This window comes from Lathyrus oleraceus, chromosome 3 (assembly GCF_024323335.1).
Source record: "Lathyrus oleraceus cultivar Zhongwan6 chromosome 3, CAAS_Psat_ZW6_1.0, whole genome shotgun sequence".
NCBI classification, from domain to species: domain Eukaryota; kingdom Viridiplantae; phylum Streptophyta; class Magnoliopsida; order Fabales; family Fabaceae; genus Lathyrus; species Lathyrus oleraceus.
Genome location: NC_066581.1, coordinates 45371155 through 45384904, shown reverse-complemented (window position 1 = coordinate 45384904; position 13750 = coordinate 45371155). Strand labels below are relative to the sequence as shown.

General features: G+C 31.6%; 1 protein-coding gene across 1 annotated transcript; it reads left to right on the top strand.

Annotated features, from left to right (window-relative positions):
- The first annotated feature begins 9925 nt into the window (after positions 1–9925).
- Positions 9926–13750, top strand: LOC127132413 (uncharacterized). Its single transcript, XM_051061365.1, has 6 exons — positions 9926–10256; positions 11372–11450; positions 11528–11590; positions 13117–13161; positions 13255–13311; positions 13406–13750. The coding sequence occupies exons 1-6, from the start codon at positions 10048–10050 to the stop codon at positions 13496–13498; spliced, it is 546 nt and encodes a 181-aa protein (XP_050917322.1). The 5' UTR covers positions 9926–10047; the 3' UTR covers positions 13499–13750.

Here is a 13750-nt window from a genome sequence, read left to right as displayed (position 1 = left end):
AGTGATATTGATCGCATTATTTCAGTTGAAATACCTGACCAAGATACCAATGAAGAGTTGTATAATTTGGTTAAAACTCACATGATTCATGGCCCGTGTGGATTTGCAAATCGATCTTCACCGTGCATGAAAGATGGAAAATATTCTAAATATTTTCCAAAACAGTTTCAGCCCGAAACAATTGTTGATCAAGATGGGTTTCCGGTATATAGAAGAAGGGACAATGGACATACAGTTCTTAAGAATGGAATTCAAGTCGATAACCGGAATGTTGTTTCATATAATGCAAAGTTGTTGACAAAGTACCAAGCTCACATAAACATGGAATGGTGCAATTAAAGTACATCGATTAAGTACTTATTCAAGTACATCAACAAAGGTTACGACAGAATCACCACTGCCATTGTACCGAATGATGATGGAACTTCCAACCAGCCGCAAAATATTGATGAGATCAAACAGTATATTGATTGTAGGTACGTTTCTAATATATCACTTGAAATATGATGTCATGCAATTTATCTATTCCAACTATATATATATATATATATATATATATATATAATATATATATATATAATATATATATAATATATATATAATATATATATATATATATATATATATATATATATATATATATATATATATATAATATATATATATATATATAACAAAAAAATATATTATATTTTAATTTTTTAAAATAAATTATTGCACTTGCGCGACCTGTGCGAACGCACGGGTCATTTACTAGTTATTTTAATAACATTTTCCACCATTTTTTCTCTTAAGTTTTTATTGAATTGACCATTTCATAAAACTTTTCATTTTTATAACATTAATTCTTACAAGTTTTTATTTATTTTCTTTAGTTTTATTTTAATAGTAAAAATCTTCAATTTTGATTTACTATATGAAATTACAAAAGTTAGTAACGCTAATATAAGTATAAATTAATTTTAATAACTTGTTTACCATTAATATGTTCTAACTTTAAATTATTTTAATAACATTTTCCACCATTTTTTCTCTTAAGTTTTTATTGAATTGACCATTTCATAAAACTTTTCATTTTTTAAACATTAATTCTTACAAGTTTTTATTTATTTTCTTTAGTTTTATTTTAATAGTAAAATTGTAACTAATATACTATAATGAGGAATAATACATAAATATTAAAAAGAAAAACTAAATTACTACTTGATAAAAATTTAAAATCAAAATAAATCAAATAAGAATACTTATACTTGCTACTTTAAATACTTTATTAAAATAATGTGTATTTTTTAGTTGAGTTACCTTTAAATGATTTTAATACTCAATTTTATTTAGTCATATTTTTATTTAAATTTTCAATAAATTTAATAGTAATGCATTGTCAAATTAAAAAGATTACATATATATCAAATCAAAATATTTTTAAAATATCAAATCATATAAATAATTAAAAATTTATAGACAGATTTGGCGGGATACATGCTTGCTATTATGTAAAAATAATTAACGCTCCGAATGCCTCATCCCTTTTCTCATTTTCAATTACTGATTTGTAAAAATTGATTGAATTTTTTTTTCTAATTTGAGTGAAAAGTGATAATAATAATAATAATAATAATAATAATAACAATAATAATAATAATAATAATAATAATAAGGCATTGAATTATAATTAATTTTTAATAAAAAATAACATTTCATAATATTTAGTTACTTTATGTTTGTCTAAATAAAATTTATATATAACATTTTAAATTTCACTCCAACTTTATGTACTCTTTTTATAAGAAAATTTAATTTACATAGAAGTCCAATTTAATTAGATGAGAATATATTTAAAATAAAATTACATTAATATATTAAAAAGAAATGGAAATATGAAGGATAAGACTAACTATATTTGAGATGGAAATTATATTTTCTTTTTTTATTTTCACAATCTTTATATTTAAATGGAAATTATATTTTCTTTTTTATTTTCTTAATCTTTCATTTTTTAAAATATTATTTGAAGGTTTTGAAAGATATATTTGAGATTTTTACCGAAAGATCAATTCTTATGTGATACAATTTTTACTGCTCATGTGATAGAAATTTTATTGTCTTTATCTCATATATTTTTTATTCAGTTTTTTTTGAGGTTCGACATCATAATTTTAAAATATTATTGTAAAATATGTTGTGTTGTAAAAAATAGTTTGATGATTCTGATATTTGTTGGAAATCTCCCAAAACTTATGGAAAATTTCAATCAATCTTGACGAACAAGATTGTTATTACCCACACAATAACAATGGAAATAGGAGAAAAATGGAGAAAGAGAGAGTGTATAGAACGATGAAGGAGAAGAGTAATATAATGCAACAGAGTTTCTCTCTGCCCACAAACTGTGGAAAACTTCTTATTCACTTTGCAACTGAAAAATACTATGAATACAATGTTATGAATGCTCTATTCACTTCATTACAAAAATAAGGGTTACTCCTTCTATTTATAGATTTAGGTTAACTTGGATCTCAAGGCAAAACCCAAAACTATAAAAGCCCAAAATAGCTAACATTACTAAAATAGGCCTAAGTCGAAATTCTGTGTGAAGCAACATGCTTCGACACTTCGACACACTAACACAACTCAACACATTAGGTGGTTCGACACTTCCTTGTACTGTAGAGCAACCTGCTTCGACACAAGGAATTACAATTCAACACACCATTCAATTCATTGTGTCTAAGCTTTCTACATTCATCATAGCTCTTAGTCTTCTGAACACTTCGACCTACACTCCCTTCGACAGTTGTAATCTAGGCTCAGCTGAAGTCGAAGTTGGGTTGCAATCTTGCATCTCAAATCTCTTGAGAATTTCGCCTGTATACCTTCTTCGATGCATCATCAAATCTCTACCACTCTTGTAGAATCCGATGCCAAGAAAATATGAAATGTCACCCAGATCTGACATTTCAAATTCCTTATTGAGATCACCTTTGAAGTCTTCGATCTCCTTTTTGAAACTACCTGTTATCAACAGGTCATCGACATAGAGGCATAGTATAAGCAATTCACTCTTGCTTCTTCTTACATATACTCCATGTTCATATTTACACTTCACGAATTCTTTCTCCCTTAGAAATCCATCTATCTTCTTGTTCCAAGCTCTTGGAGCTTGTTTAAGTCCGTACAGGACTTTATGCAACCTGTACACCTTTCTTTCTTCACCTTGTTTCATAAACCCAGTTGGTTGTGCAACATAAACTTCTTCTTCTAAGGGGCCATTAAGGAATGCACATTTCATGTCCATCTGACACATTTGTCAGTTGTTCATGTTTGCTAGACCAACAACCAACCTGATTGTTTCGATCCTAGCAACAGGTGCAAAAACTTCATCGAAGTCGATTCCTTCTTTCTGAAGAAATCCTTTCGCCACAAGTCTCGCCTTGTGTCGAGTCACTTCTCCTTTGGGATTCAACTTCACCTTGTATACCCACTTCAGGATATCTATTTTCCATTAAGGGCGGGGACGGATGTTCAATAATTATCATTGACGAGTTTGGAGGTAGAGACATGGTTGTAAATGTTGAAAAACACCCATGCCCATACCTATTGCCATATCTACCTGGACGTGGGAAAAATGACACAGTTGGATCTTAGTACTTTTAGGTACGAGTGAACACGACAAGTTATTTGTTTATGGTCGTTGCTCATCAGCTCCCAGAGATGAGAAGTGTACCTACAAACACTCTGACGATCAATCCAATAGAGTATACAAATGCAAAATTTAAGGTTTAGAGTAATGTGTACACAAGTCTAAATTATAAATTAGACTTTATATAAATGATTTAATGTTTAGAGGTCTTAGAGTCTTTTTTGGAAAAACTTTCTCCTTGGGCAAATTTCAATAATTTCTTTAGGTTTTCTGATTTTACTATTTATACTAGGTGGATGGTCTTTATCTAGTATGCCCCCTAATGCACATCCATTCTCTGATGTGTCTAACTGCTTATGAATTTGGAAACGCAATTCAATAGATTGAAATCTATTCCACTCCAAAATATATAGTAATTAAAAAAATATTTTTATAAATGTTAAACTAAAAATACCTATTTGCAAAGATGTTTGATGAGTTTAATTGATATGTAATGTCATTGTAAAAAGTTTTATATTAATTACATTATAACTATTAATATACATGCCTTTAGATTTAATTAATATATAAATAAAATATTTTGATACACAACATTTATGATTGATTTTATTGTAACAATAAAACAAATTAGAAATTAACTGATATGCAATTATTGTGTAAAGATATTTACATGGTTAGTCACGAGTAGACATTAGGTTTTTATAAATATTTGATTTTTTTAATCAATTAATTTAATGATCAAAATTTCATCCTTTATGTATTAGGAAGACCTCATGTGGTTCCTATGATCTAGGGCCAAATGGATAACAAATAGGGATCAAAATACTAAATATTACCATATTAAAGTTGTTCAGCGAGGTAGGAAAAAGAGAATCAACATGATCAAGAATAACAATGATGATTGGATTGAGGATAGTAACATCATTAAGAACATGTTTACTGAATTTTATCAAATTTTGTCATCATAAATAAGTGAATGGATTCAAACTGAGATTACTTTTTCACCTATTGACAAGTTTAAAATCTCAGTCGTAAATTTATATGTAAGTGATGCGGAAATCCAAGAAGCATTGTTTGACATGTCTCCTTAGAAAGCATCAGAACCGGATGGTTACCTTGTAGGATTCTACCAAAGAGCTTGGCACACTAACTGGAGTACCATTTGCAGTTTCACCAAGCAGATTTTGAATGATCATGTCCTTATTGGAGAAGCTAACTCAACTGATATAATGCTCATTCCTAAAGTCAACAGTCTTATCAATGTGAGCCAGTTCCAACCTATTTATCTTTGTAATTCCAAGTATAAATTTTTGAGTAAGGTTGTAGTGAATAAACTCAAAATTTGAATTGATGGTATTATTTCTCCTATTCAAACTAGCTTCATACCAGGGAGAAATATTCAGAAAAACATCATAATTGCCTAAGAAATGCTTCGTATTATGCATCACCTGAGTGGGAAAACAAGAGCCTTCGTGATAAAAGTTGACCTTGATAAAGCTTATGATAATATCAGATAGAAGTTTGTGAGTAATGTGCCTCAGGAAATCAAGTTGCCCAGTAAGCTTATTAGAATCATCATGGCTTCAATCTTATCCACAAACATGAAGATCCTTTTGAATGGAACTGGTAGTAATAAGTTTAAACCAAAAAAAGGAATCGGGAAGGGAGACCCCATCTCTCCTTACATATTTATTATGTGCATGGAAAAGCTCTCCCATATGATTCAATAAACTCTTAACAAAGGGGAGTGGAAAAGTATGACAACAGTTATAAATAGCCCCATCATCTCGCACCTTATCTTTGTTGACGACTTGCTTCTATTTGGAAAAGCTAATGTCGAACAAATGGATTTTGTCAATGAAATTCTCAAGAACTTCTATGATAAGTCGAGACAAAGAATAAACAAAAACAAGACTAAAATTTTCTTCTCATAGAACACTGCTAAACATACAAAAAGGCAATTGGTTCATGCTTATGGATTCAGTGAAACAAAAGATCTTGGAAAATACCTAGGAATTCCTTTGTCTGGTAGGAACCCTAAAAGAAGAGATTACCAATGTAAGAACAAAAATAGTTCTACAACAGATTCCAGGATTTTGATGATAACAAAGGATGAAACCAAAAATGACACTCTAACGAAAAGTTTCTAAGTGTGCAGGACTCTGAACAAGAACAAAGGAATCTGATCGCTTTATCAGATACAGAATAAAATCAGATACAAAGTACCAGAAGATCAGAAGCATCTGAAGTGGAAACTCTCTCTAGAAGCTCTGACTCTGAGCGACAAGATATCAGAATACCAGAAGCTCTCAACTTCCTCTGAAGTCAACACTGATGATCTAAAAGACCAGGACTATCAGAAGCTCTAATGCCATTTCTCAGATCTCAGATTAATAGAGTAATTCAGACTCTGACGAAGAATTTCCTTATCCAGAAAGAGTAACGGCAACTACAACCTCAAATAGAAAGAAATTATATTTGGAAAGAAGTTATTCAGGGAGACAAACTTGTTTTGGCAAGAAATAACAGAAGTTATGGCATTAAACTCTCATCAAGACAAAATATCTGCCATCACTACAACGGTCCTTTCACCTCTATATAAAGGACGGCAAACCTCATTGAGAGAGACACCTGAACGCACAGAAAAACTCTACTCTCTCTCTTAATCTTTCACGAGCTTTTGCTCATAACGTGAAACTTCTTACTTGCTCAAATTTCTGTAATATTTGCTTTATCCTAGAAGCACTCTAGATTACAAATTCTGTTTTACCTAAATTGATTTTTATTCCTCAAGTGACTCTGCGCAGTCTGTATACTTGGGAGGACTAAGAGATCTTTCTCTTAGACGTTGGTTGTAATAATCTTTCAAGATTAGTGGATTAAGTCCTTTTTAAAGGCGAAATCACCTTGGCTGGGTGGACTAGAGTAGCTTTGTGTTATAAGCGAACCAGTATAAAATCCTGTGTGTTCTGATTCTGAAAAAGCGCTTATTTTCCAAAACAATTCAAACCCCCCTTTCTTGTTTTTCTCACCTTCAACCAATACATTATTGATCAGGTTAAATCAAAGAAGGAAGCTTAGAAGAGTGATCATTTGTCCTTTATTGGGAAAATCACACTAGCAAAAGCAGTTATCAAAACCATCCCCACTTATTATATGATGATGAGTACCTTGTCCAAAGCTAACTAAAAGAGATTCAGAAGGTTCAAAGGGACTTTATTTGGGGAGATTCTTAAACAAGTAAGAGAGCACATACAATTAGCTGGGACAATATTACCAAGCCTAAGAGTATGTGTGGGTTAGGAATAATAAATCTTACTGATATGAACAAAGTTTGTCGCACACAGGTCAAAAACAAGTAATAAAATATAGTAAATGAGAAGTGACACCTCGAGTATCGTGTCACAAGGACTCTTGGCAAATTAACCAAATAAAAAAAATAGGGGGATTTCGATTCGATTTAGAATAAGTGATTATAAAAAGTGATTATATAAAATGATTATGAAAAATGATTATAAAAAGTGATTATGAAATAAGTTGATCTACTATTTTGGTTTCCTAACTTATCACTAGTTAATATAATTTTTATGCCCTAAGCGGATTCTAATCCCTTTTTTATTACAGTAACAATAACAAGCGCATTGATACTAATATATGATATGTGTTCCTAATTCCTGAATTAAGCAAACAAATTCCGAATTAAGTAAACGAGAAGCACACGGGATTAAGCAAATGCGATTATGGAATATATCTAAATCGAAATTAATCAACAAATGTTCTATAGAACTTGAATAAAGCATACAAGACATAGAACAAAATATTGAAAGGAAAAGACATTTGATTGAAAATTAAGAAATCTCAAAGTATCGGTGGAAACCGATTACAACAGGTCAATCTTATGAACTTTAATTCTCCATGAAATCGTCTAAGAAATATTATATCTTCAAAATTTATAATAGTATTACTTTAGTAGTGAAATACCTAATATAATAAAAGGGAAATTCGGGTCCTTATGAGATCCGACCCGAAAATTACAAAAATTGACCAAACTAACTATTTTAATTAAGTCTGTAAATTCAAATAATCATTAGACCCTCCTTCACTCCTAATCATATTTTGGGTTCAACTTAAAAGTTGTAGCTCTTTCTCTTAGCTTTCCAACGCATATCAGAATACACAAAATGACATCTCGTAGCTCTAGTTATGATCCGAACCGTGAACATATATCAAATAACCGCTAAAACTGAAAACAACAAACAAAAATAGATTAAAGACAAACATGAACTTAAATCTAAAAACATAATAAAATAGTAAAATAAGAAGAACAAACTACGAAAATACCTAAGTACAATTATAGAAGAATGTGCATCAAAATGCACTGATCAAAGTGAGTTAGGAATAAGAAATCTTACTGATATGAATAAAGCTTGTCTCTTCAAGCTTGGTTGGAGTTTAAAAAATGGCTATAATTCTTTGTGGTGCCAAGTCCTGCAAGGAAAATATGACAGAAAAGATGGAAATCTCAGTGAAGTTTCAAATAAGGCCCATGATTCTAGCTTATGGAAATCAATAGTCAATATTTGGCCTGAGGTGAACAATATGGTGTAATGGAAAGTTGGAAGTGGGTAGAGAATAAATGTTTGGAAGGATGCTTAGATTACAATCTGTAATATATTGGAAATGTTTGAACAAAATATCAATAGGGAGTATCATATGAGGCATGTTAAGGATCTACTTGATGAAAGGGGTGAGTGGAACATGGATATTCTTAGCGGTACTTTTCCTTAAAATATAATAGATGTTATCTTGACTGAGAAGCCTCCTAACCCGGATAGAGGTGATGATATCTGCATATGGAAAGGGAACCATTTAGGTTTGTTCTCCATAAAAAATGAATATGATTTAATAAGATGTAATGATTTTGATGATAACTAGGAGGATTAAAGTAACATCTGGAAGTTGGAAGTTCCATAAAGAGTGAGAACCTTTGTGTTGGTTGGTGAAAAACAATAGCTTAATAATCAACCAATGGCTCTCTGAGGAACTTAAATTCACAATACTACACTGATTGTCATAGTGAAAAGGAATAAGTTATTCATGTGTTGTGTGACTGTGTTAATGCAAAATCTCTCTGGTGTAACTTGGTAGAGGAACCAAACTTGCGGCTTTTCTTCAACTATAACATGCAGGATTGGATCTTTCTCAAAGTTTCAAGCATAAAAGATAGATATTGAAGTAGTACTTGAGCTATAACTTTTCACATGCCTTGGTACTAGAGGAATAAAAGGAAACATAATGAAGAATATATAATGCCATATAACTTGAAGAATGACATACGTAAAAAAGTGACTATGTACAAGGAGAGTTGTTCCCTGTTAAATAAGGTTTACAATGTGAGGGAAATCATCTAAATGATTAATTGGATACCTCCCAACGACGACTAGTTTACTTTGAACACCGACAAAGCAATCAAGAAGAACAAGGAAACATGGCATAAGAGATTAATTTACTCACTTGTAGTTATTTTGGTTTTGGGCTTTTAGCCCTCCCTTTTATAAAAGAAAATTTCATCCTATAAAGATTAATAAGTGACGTGTCACAAGTTTGAACTCGTACGCTGGATGTAGGCATGACAACTAGGACGAGATGATTTTTACCTTCCACATACTCAAACCTGATTCCTTGATAAATTCTTATTTCCTCGTCCCGATCTCTAGAAGGGGTACAAGTTGAATTCAAAACTCATTCCAAACGAGCTCGGATATCCTACCTTACTCTCATTCCTAAAATTAAATTATTTTTTTAATAAAAATAATCTCTTAAAATCCTTAATTTTCCCGAATCCTAAAAATATTAACATATATTATAAATAATAAGTATGACAATTTTGAAAATTTATGGACATACCTTTCAAATATATTAAATAATAAAATATAAATCATTAACCATACCACTAATATCCTAAATTACCATAATCAAATTATTCAAATAATTAAAATTAAATAATAAAGTACAGATCAAAATAAACAAAAACGAAATACTAATATCTTTATTATCTGATTTGATCCCATTTTATATAATAAAAAAAAATCCAAACCCAAATCCAAATTCAATCAAAACAAATTTTATCAATGAAATCAAAACCTAATTCAAGTAAATAATATTCTCGAAAACGAACAAATGTTTATTAAGATGCATAGTCGAACATCACCTAAATTAATTAAACATATTTATTATTATTTTAATCACCTTTAAATTACTATATTACAAATGAATAATTGTGATAATCGAACTTAATGACCCACGCGCTTGACTTAATATAGAAGAAGGAGAAGACTGTAGGGGTGACCGATTTCCCCAATTCGAGGCAAACCCTCGTTCCGAAATCGCGACACCGCGCTTATCTCATGGCGGCCTCTTCTTCCTCTCTCTCTTCCGATTCTTCCTCTCACCGTCGCAGGCGTCACCACCGTAATCGCCGAGACCGCGACAAGGACTCCCTTAAGATCCGAAAAAAAACCAAGTCTCACTCCCACACCAAACGACGTCGCAAGCATCATCGCTACTCTTCCGATTCTGATTCATATTCTTCATCCCCCCTCTCTGATTACTCCAGGTTCCAATTCAATTCCTCACATAACTGACTACATGCTTATTCCCTTTTTAATTTTTATTTCTCCGTATATACATGATTTGATTCCATATTCAATTTACTATCCATGAATTTTTATGTACATACGTTCTCAAATGCTATGGAATACAGTTGAAGAAATAGTTTATTCAACCTTTTGTCTCTGTGTTTTGGTTACGTGTATGTTTGTATGTTTCCACTAATTTGAATTAATCAATTTTAGTTTAAAGTTTGTCTGTGTATTTGGTTCTGTGGTGAAGAAAATTGATTTTGATTGAATTGATTCTGTAAAAGTAATTCTGGCTAAAAGTGATTTACAGTATGTTTTAGATAAATTGTTGCAAAAGTGAGTTGAGCAGTGTAAAAATCACGTTTACACTCAAAAGCTACAATTTGCTTCAAGTTGAATCAATTATAGAAAGAAAAATCAGTTCTACATGAGAGCAACCGAACATGTTAAAATCAATTTTGGGTGTTCCAAATGTGAAGTCAAACATACCCTTAGTTGAATTTGGAGTGATTCATGTTTCGATGAAAATGAATTGAGCAATACATTTGAGTGTTAAAATCAGGTTTGGAGTCCAAAGACAGCTTTAAGATAGAATCAGTTCTTGAGGCAATATCAATTCTACATCTTTAGGATTTTTTTATCCATCCAAAATTATGACTAAGACACTATGTTTAATACACATAATTTTTTTTCCAAGGAATTTGAATTGTGTAGCTTAATGCTTGTTCCTGTTTTATTTCGTTCACCACAGTCAAATCCTACTAACTGCGTCCTTTGAGTTTCCTTTTCCCTTTATAGTGTTTTTTCTTCACATTTCTGATTCTTATGTAATATTCCTTCATTCATGTTGTTGTCCTCCTCTTTACTTTACTATAACTTTGGAAATATAATGTCTTAAAAATGTTCAGTGTTGAAGTTGATGGATTGTGTGTCTATCATCTTTCACAAGCCACTATTACTTTCAATAAGTGGCTTTTTTAGTGTTGCTGTATGTTGATTTGTGCTATTGGTATAAAAAACTTGTGCCATTACACATTAATAATTTAATTAATCTGGTTATCATAACACAATTTTTATTATGTTACTACAGAAGTGAGAGTTCTTCTGATAGTGAGCATGAAACATCTCATCGTACAAAGAAGCACAAAAAGAGTGACAAACCTAAGAAGGTGATTTGCTTGTACTACTATGATACTATCTTTACAATTTAACATTTTTTCATTATCTCACCTCATTTCCCTGCTAGAATAAGGAAAAGGAGCGAAGTAAAAGTCATCGCCATAAGAGACAGAAGCACAACCTAAAAGAGGTAGGTCAATTTTTGATACCTTGTCTTCTGCTGTTTTGTTTATAAATAGTTTGGCATTCTTCATCTTTAAAGTTTCAACTCTTGTAGTGACTGAAATATCTACTCTCTGCGGGAGACCTAGTTTCATTTATATCATCATTTTTTTGTTGGATAGGAAAATGTTAGTAATTAGTTAGGTTAGTATTTTCTCCTTCACCGAGGTTTGAACCCGGATCCTCCAACTCATTAAGCCCTTGGCCCAAAAACCTGGGTTTGAACCTGGATCCTCCAACTCTTTTAGCCCTTAGCCCAAAAACCTGGGTTTGAACCTGGATCCTCCAACTCATTTAACCTCTGGCCCCAAAAACCTGGGTTTGAACCTGGATCCTCCAACTCATTTAACTCTTGGCCCCAAAACCAGCTGAACTACTCAAATCACCTATTTATATCATCATCTTGTTCGTAAACTTGAGTCAACATGCTCAATCCTATTTGCTGGAAGTTTTTTTTTTGCGTGGATACTCATCCATTCTAGGATTCATCAACGTAAGACACCCCCTAGCTCAAAAACCAGTTGAGCTACCCAACTCACTCATGTATATCATCATCGTGTTCATAAATTTGAGTCAACATGCTCAATCCTATTTGCTGGAAGTTTTTTTGCATGGATATTCTTCCATTCTAAGATTCATCAACTTAAGGCACCATTATACTATCCCATTATTTTCTACACCTTGAAAATATTGGTCTAATCTCTATGAATCACATACACCTCTAGGACTAAGCGTGTCTTGGTGTCCGACACTCATATGACACTACACGTGTCGGAAAATTTAAGAAATGTCCTATTTTTCTCTCTCTTTCCTTTGCTTCGACACTCTATGGATTGGTTTCTGACACCCATATGAAACTTATACTGCACATCTCAGACAACTTAGACAAGTATCCAATTTTTTTTCTTTGCTTCAAAGCAACTTAGATATTCTTTTGACATATCTTAGACACATGTGCTCGGATTAAAGATGTGTCAAAATAATGCTGATAAATGAAGGGTTAAGGATATTAAATTTGATTACAATATTTTTAGCTTTTTCGATAATAGATGAATAAATAAAAGTCAAATACGAATCTGGTCTAATAATTATTTTAATGAAATAAATTGCTCAATTTAGATGCACATGTATATATTTTGATTTTCAATTTAAACATTTTATGAATAATATCAATATTTTATTTAATTATAATAAAACATATAGGCGTAGCGTGTCAGTGTCGCTATGTCCGTGTCAGTGTCTGCGGTTCATAGGTCAAATGTCCTTGTTCCTTTTTTCTCGAACTAAAATTTGCATAATACAGAGAGAAAGAAAAATTTAATTCATGTATGTTTAGTAGATTCCAGTCTGAGATGCTTATGATACTTCCATCTTATTTTATGTTTTGGCTCTTTGAAATTGGAGCTGGATCTGTGACATGTCTGGGCGCTTGATTGACTTGCTTGAATGTTGTTTCTTGGTCGGGTTTTTCCTGGTAATGGGAGTTTTATATAGAAGCAGAGTGGTGAAAGGAGCAGCAGCCCTGTTCAGCTTTCAAAGGTTTTTTAATATAATTATTATCTATCTCATATAGTCAATACAAATACTTGCTTAAATAGTTCTTTGTTTTGATAGTTGTTTGTATTTGATCAGTTTTTAGGGCGCAACAAAGATGATGGTGTCCGTCGTAGTGCTGTATCTGGCAAGAAGGTATTATTAGAGTAGTATTTGACAAATATCTTTTTCTTGGATCCTGATAGTTGCAGTAGCAATATTGAGTCTTCTTTCTTTTGTTTCATTGTAGATTCTTCTCAAACTGGATAAAACAAAGGAAGATAAGGAGGCGGAGAGCAAGAGAAATGAACTGCTAAATTTTTTGAATGCTAGTTTTGATTAGCATTGAGAAGGTATAGATTTGTTAGAGGGCACAAAAAAGTCAGCAAAGAACCAATTCTACCATTACGTCGGGATGGGGTGTGGTTAAATTAAATTGTGTTTGTAACTGAATGACTGCGATTGAGTTTGTGGATTCTTCTTTCATGGATTTGGTGATGAGCTTTTGGAGGATGACAACGTTTTATATGAATCAATGATGTTATAATGTTGAATCAAAAACTATTTCTATCCATATCAAGATATTTTTGAAATA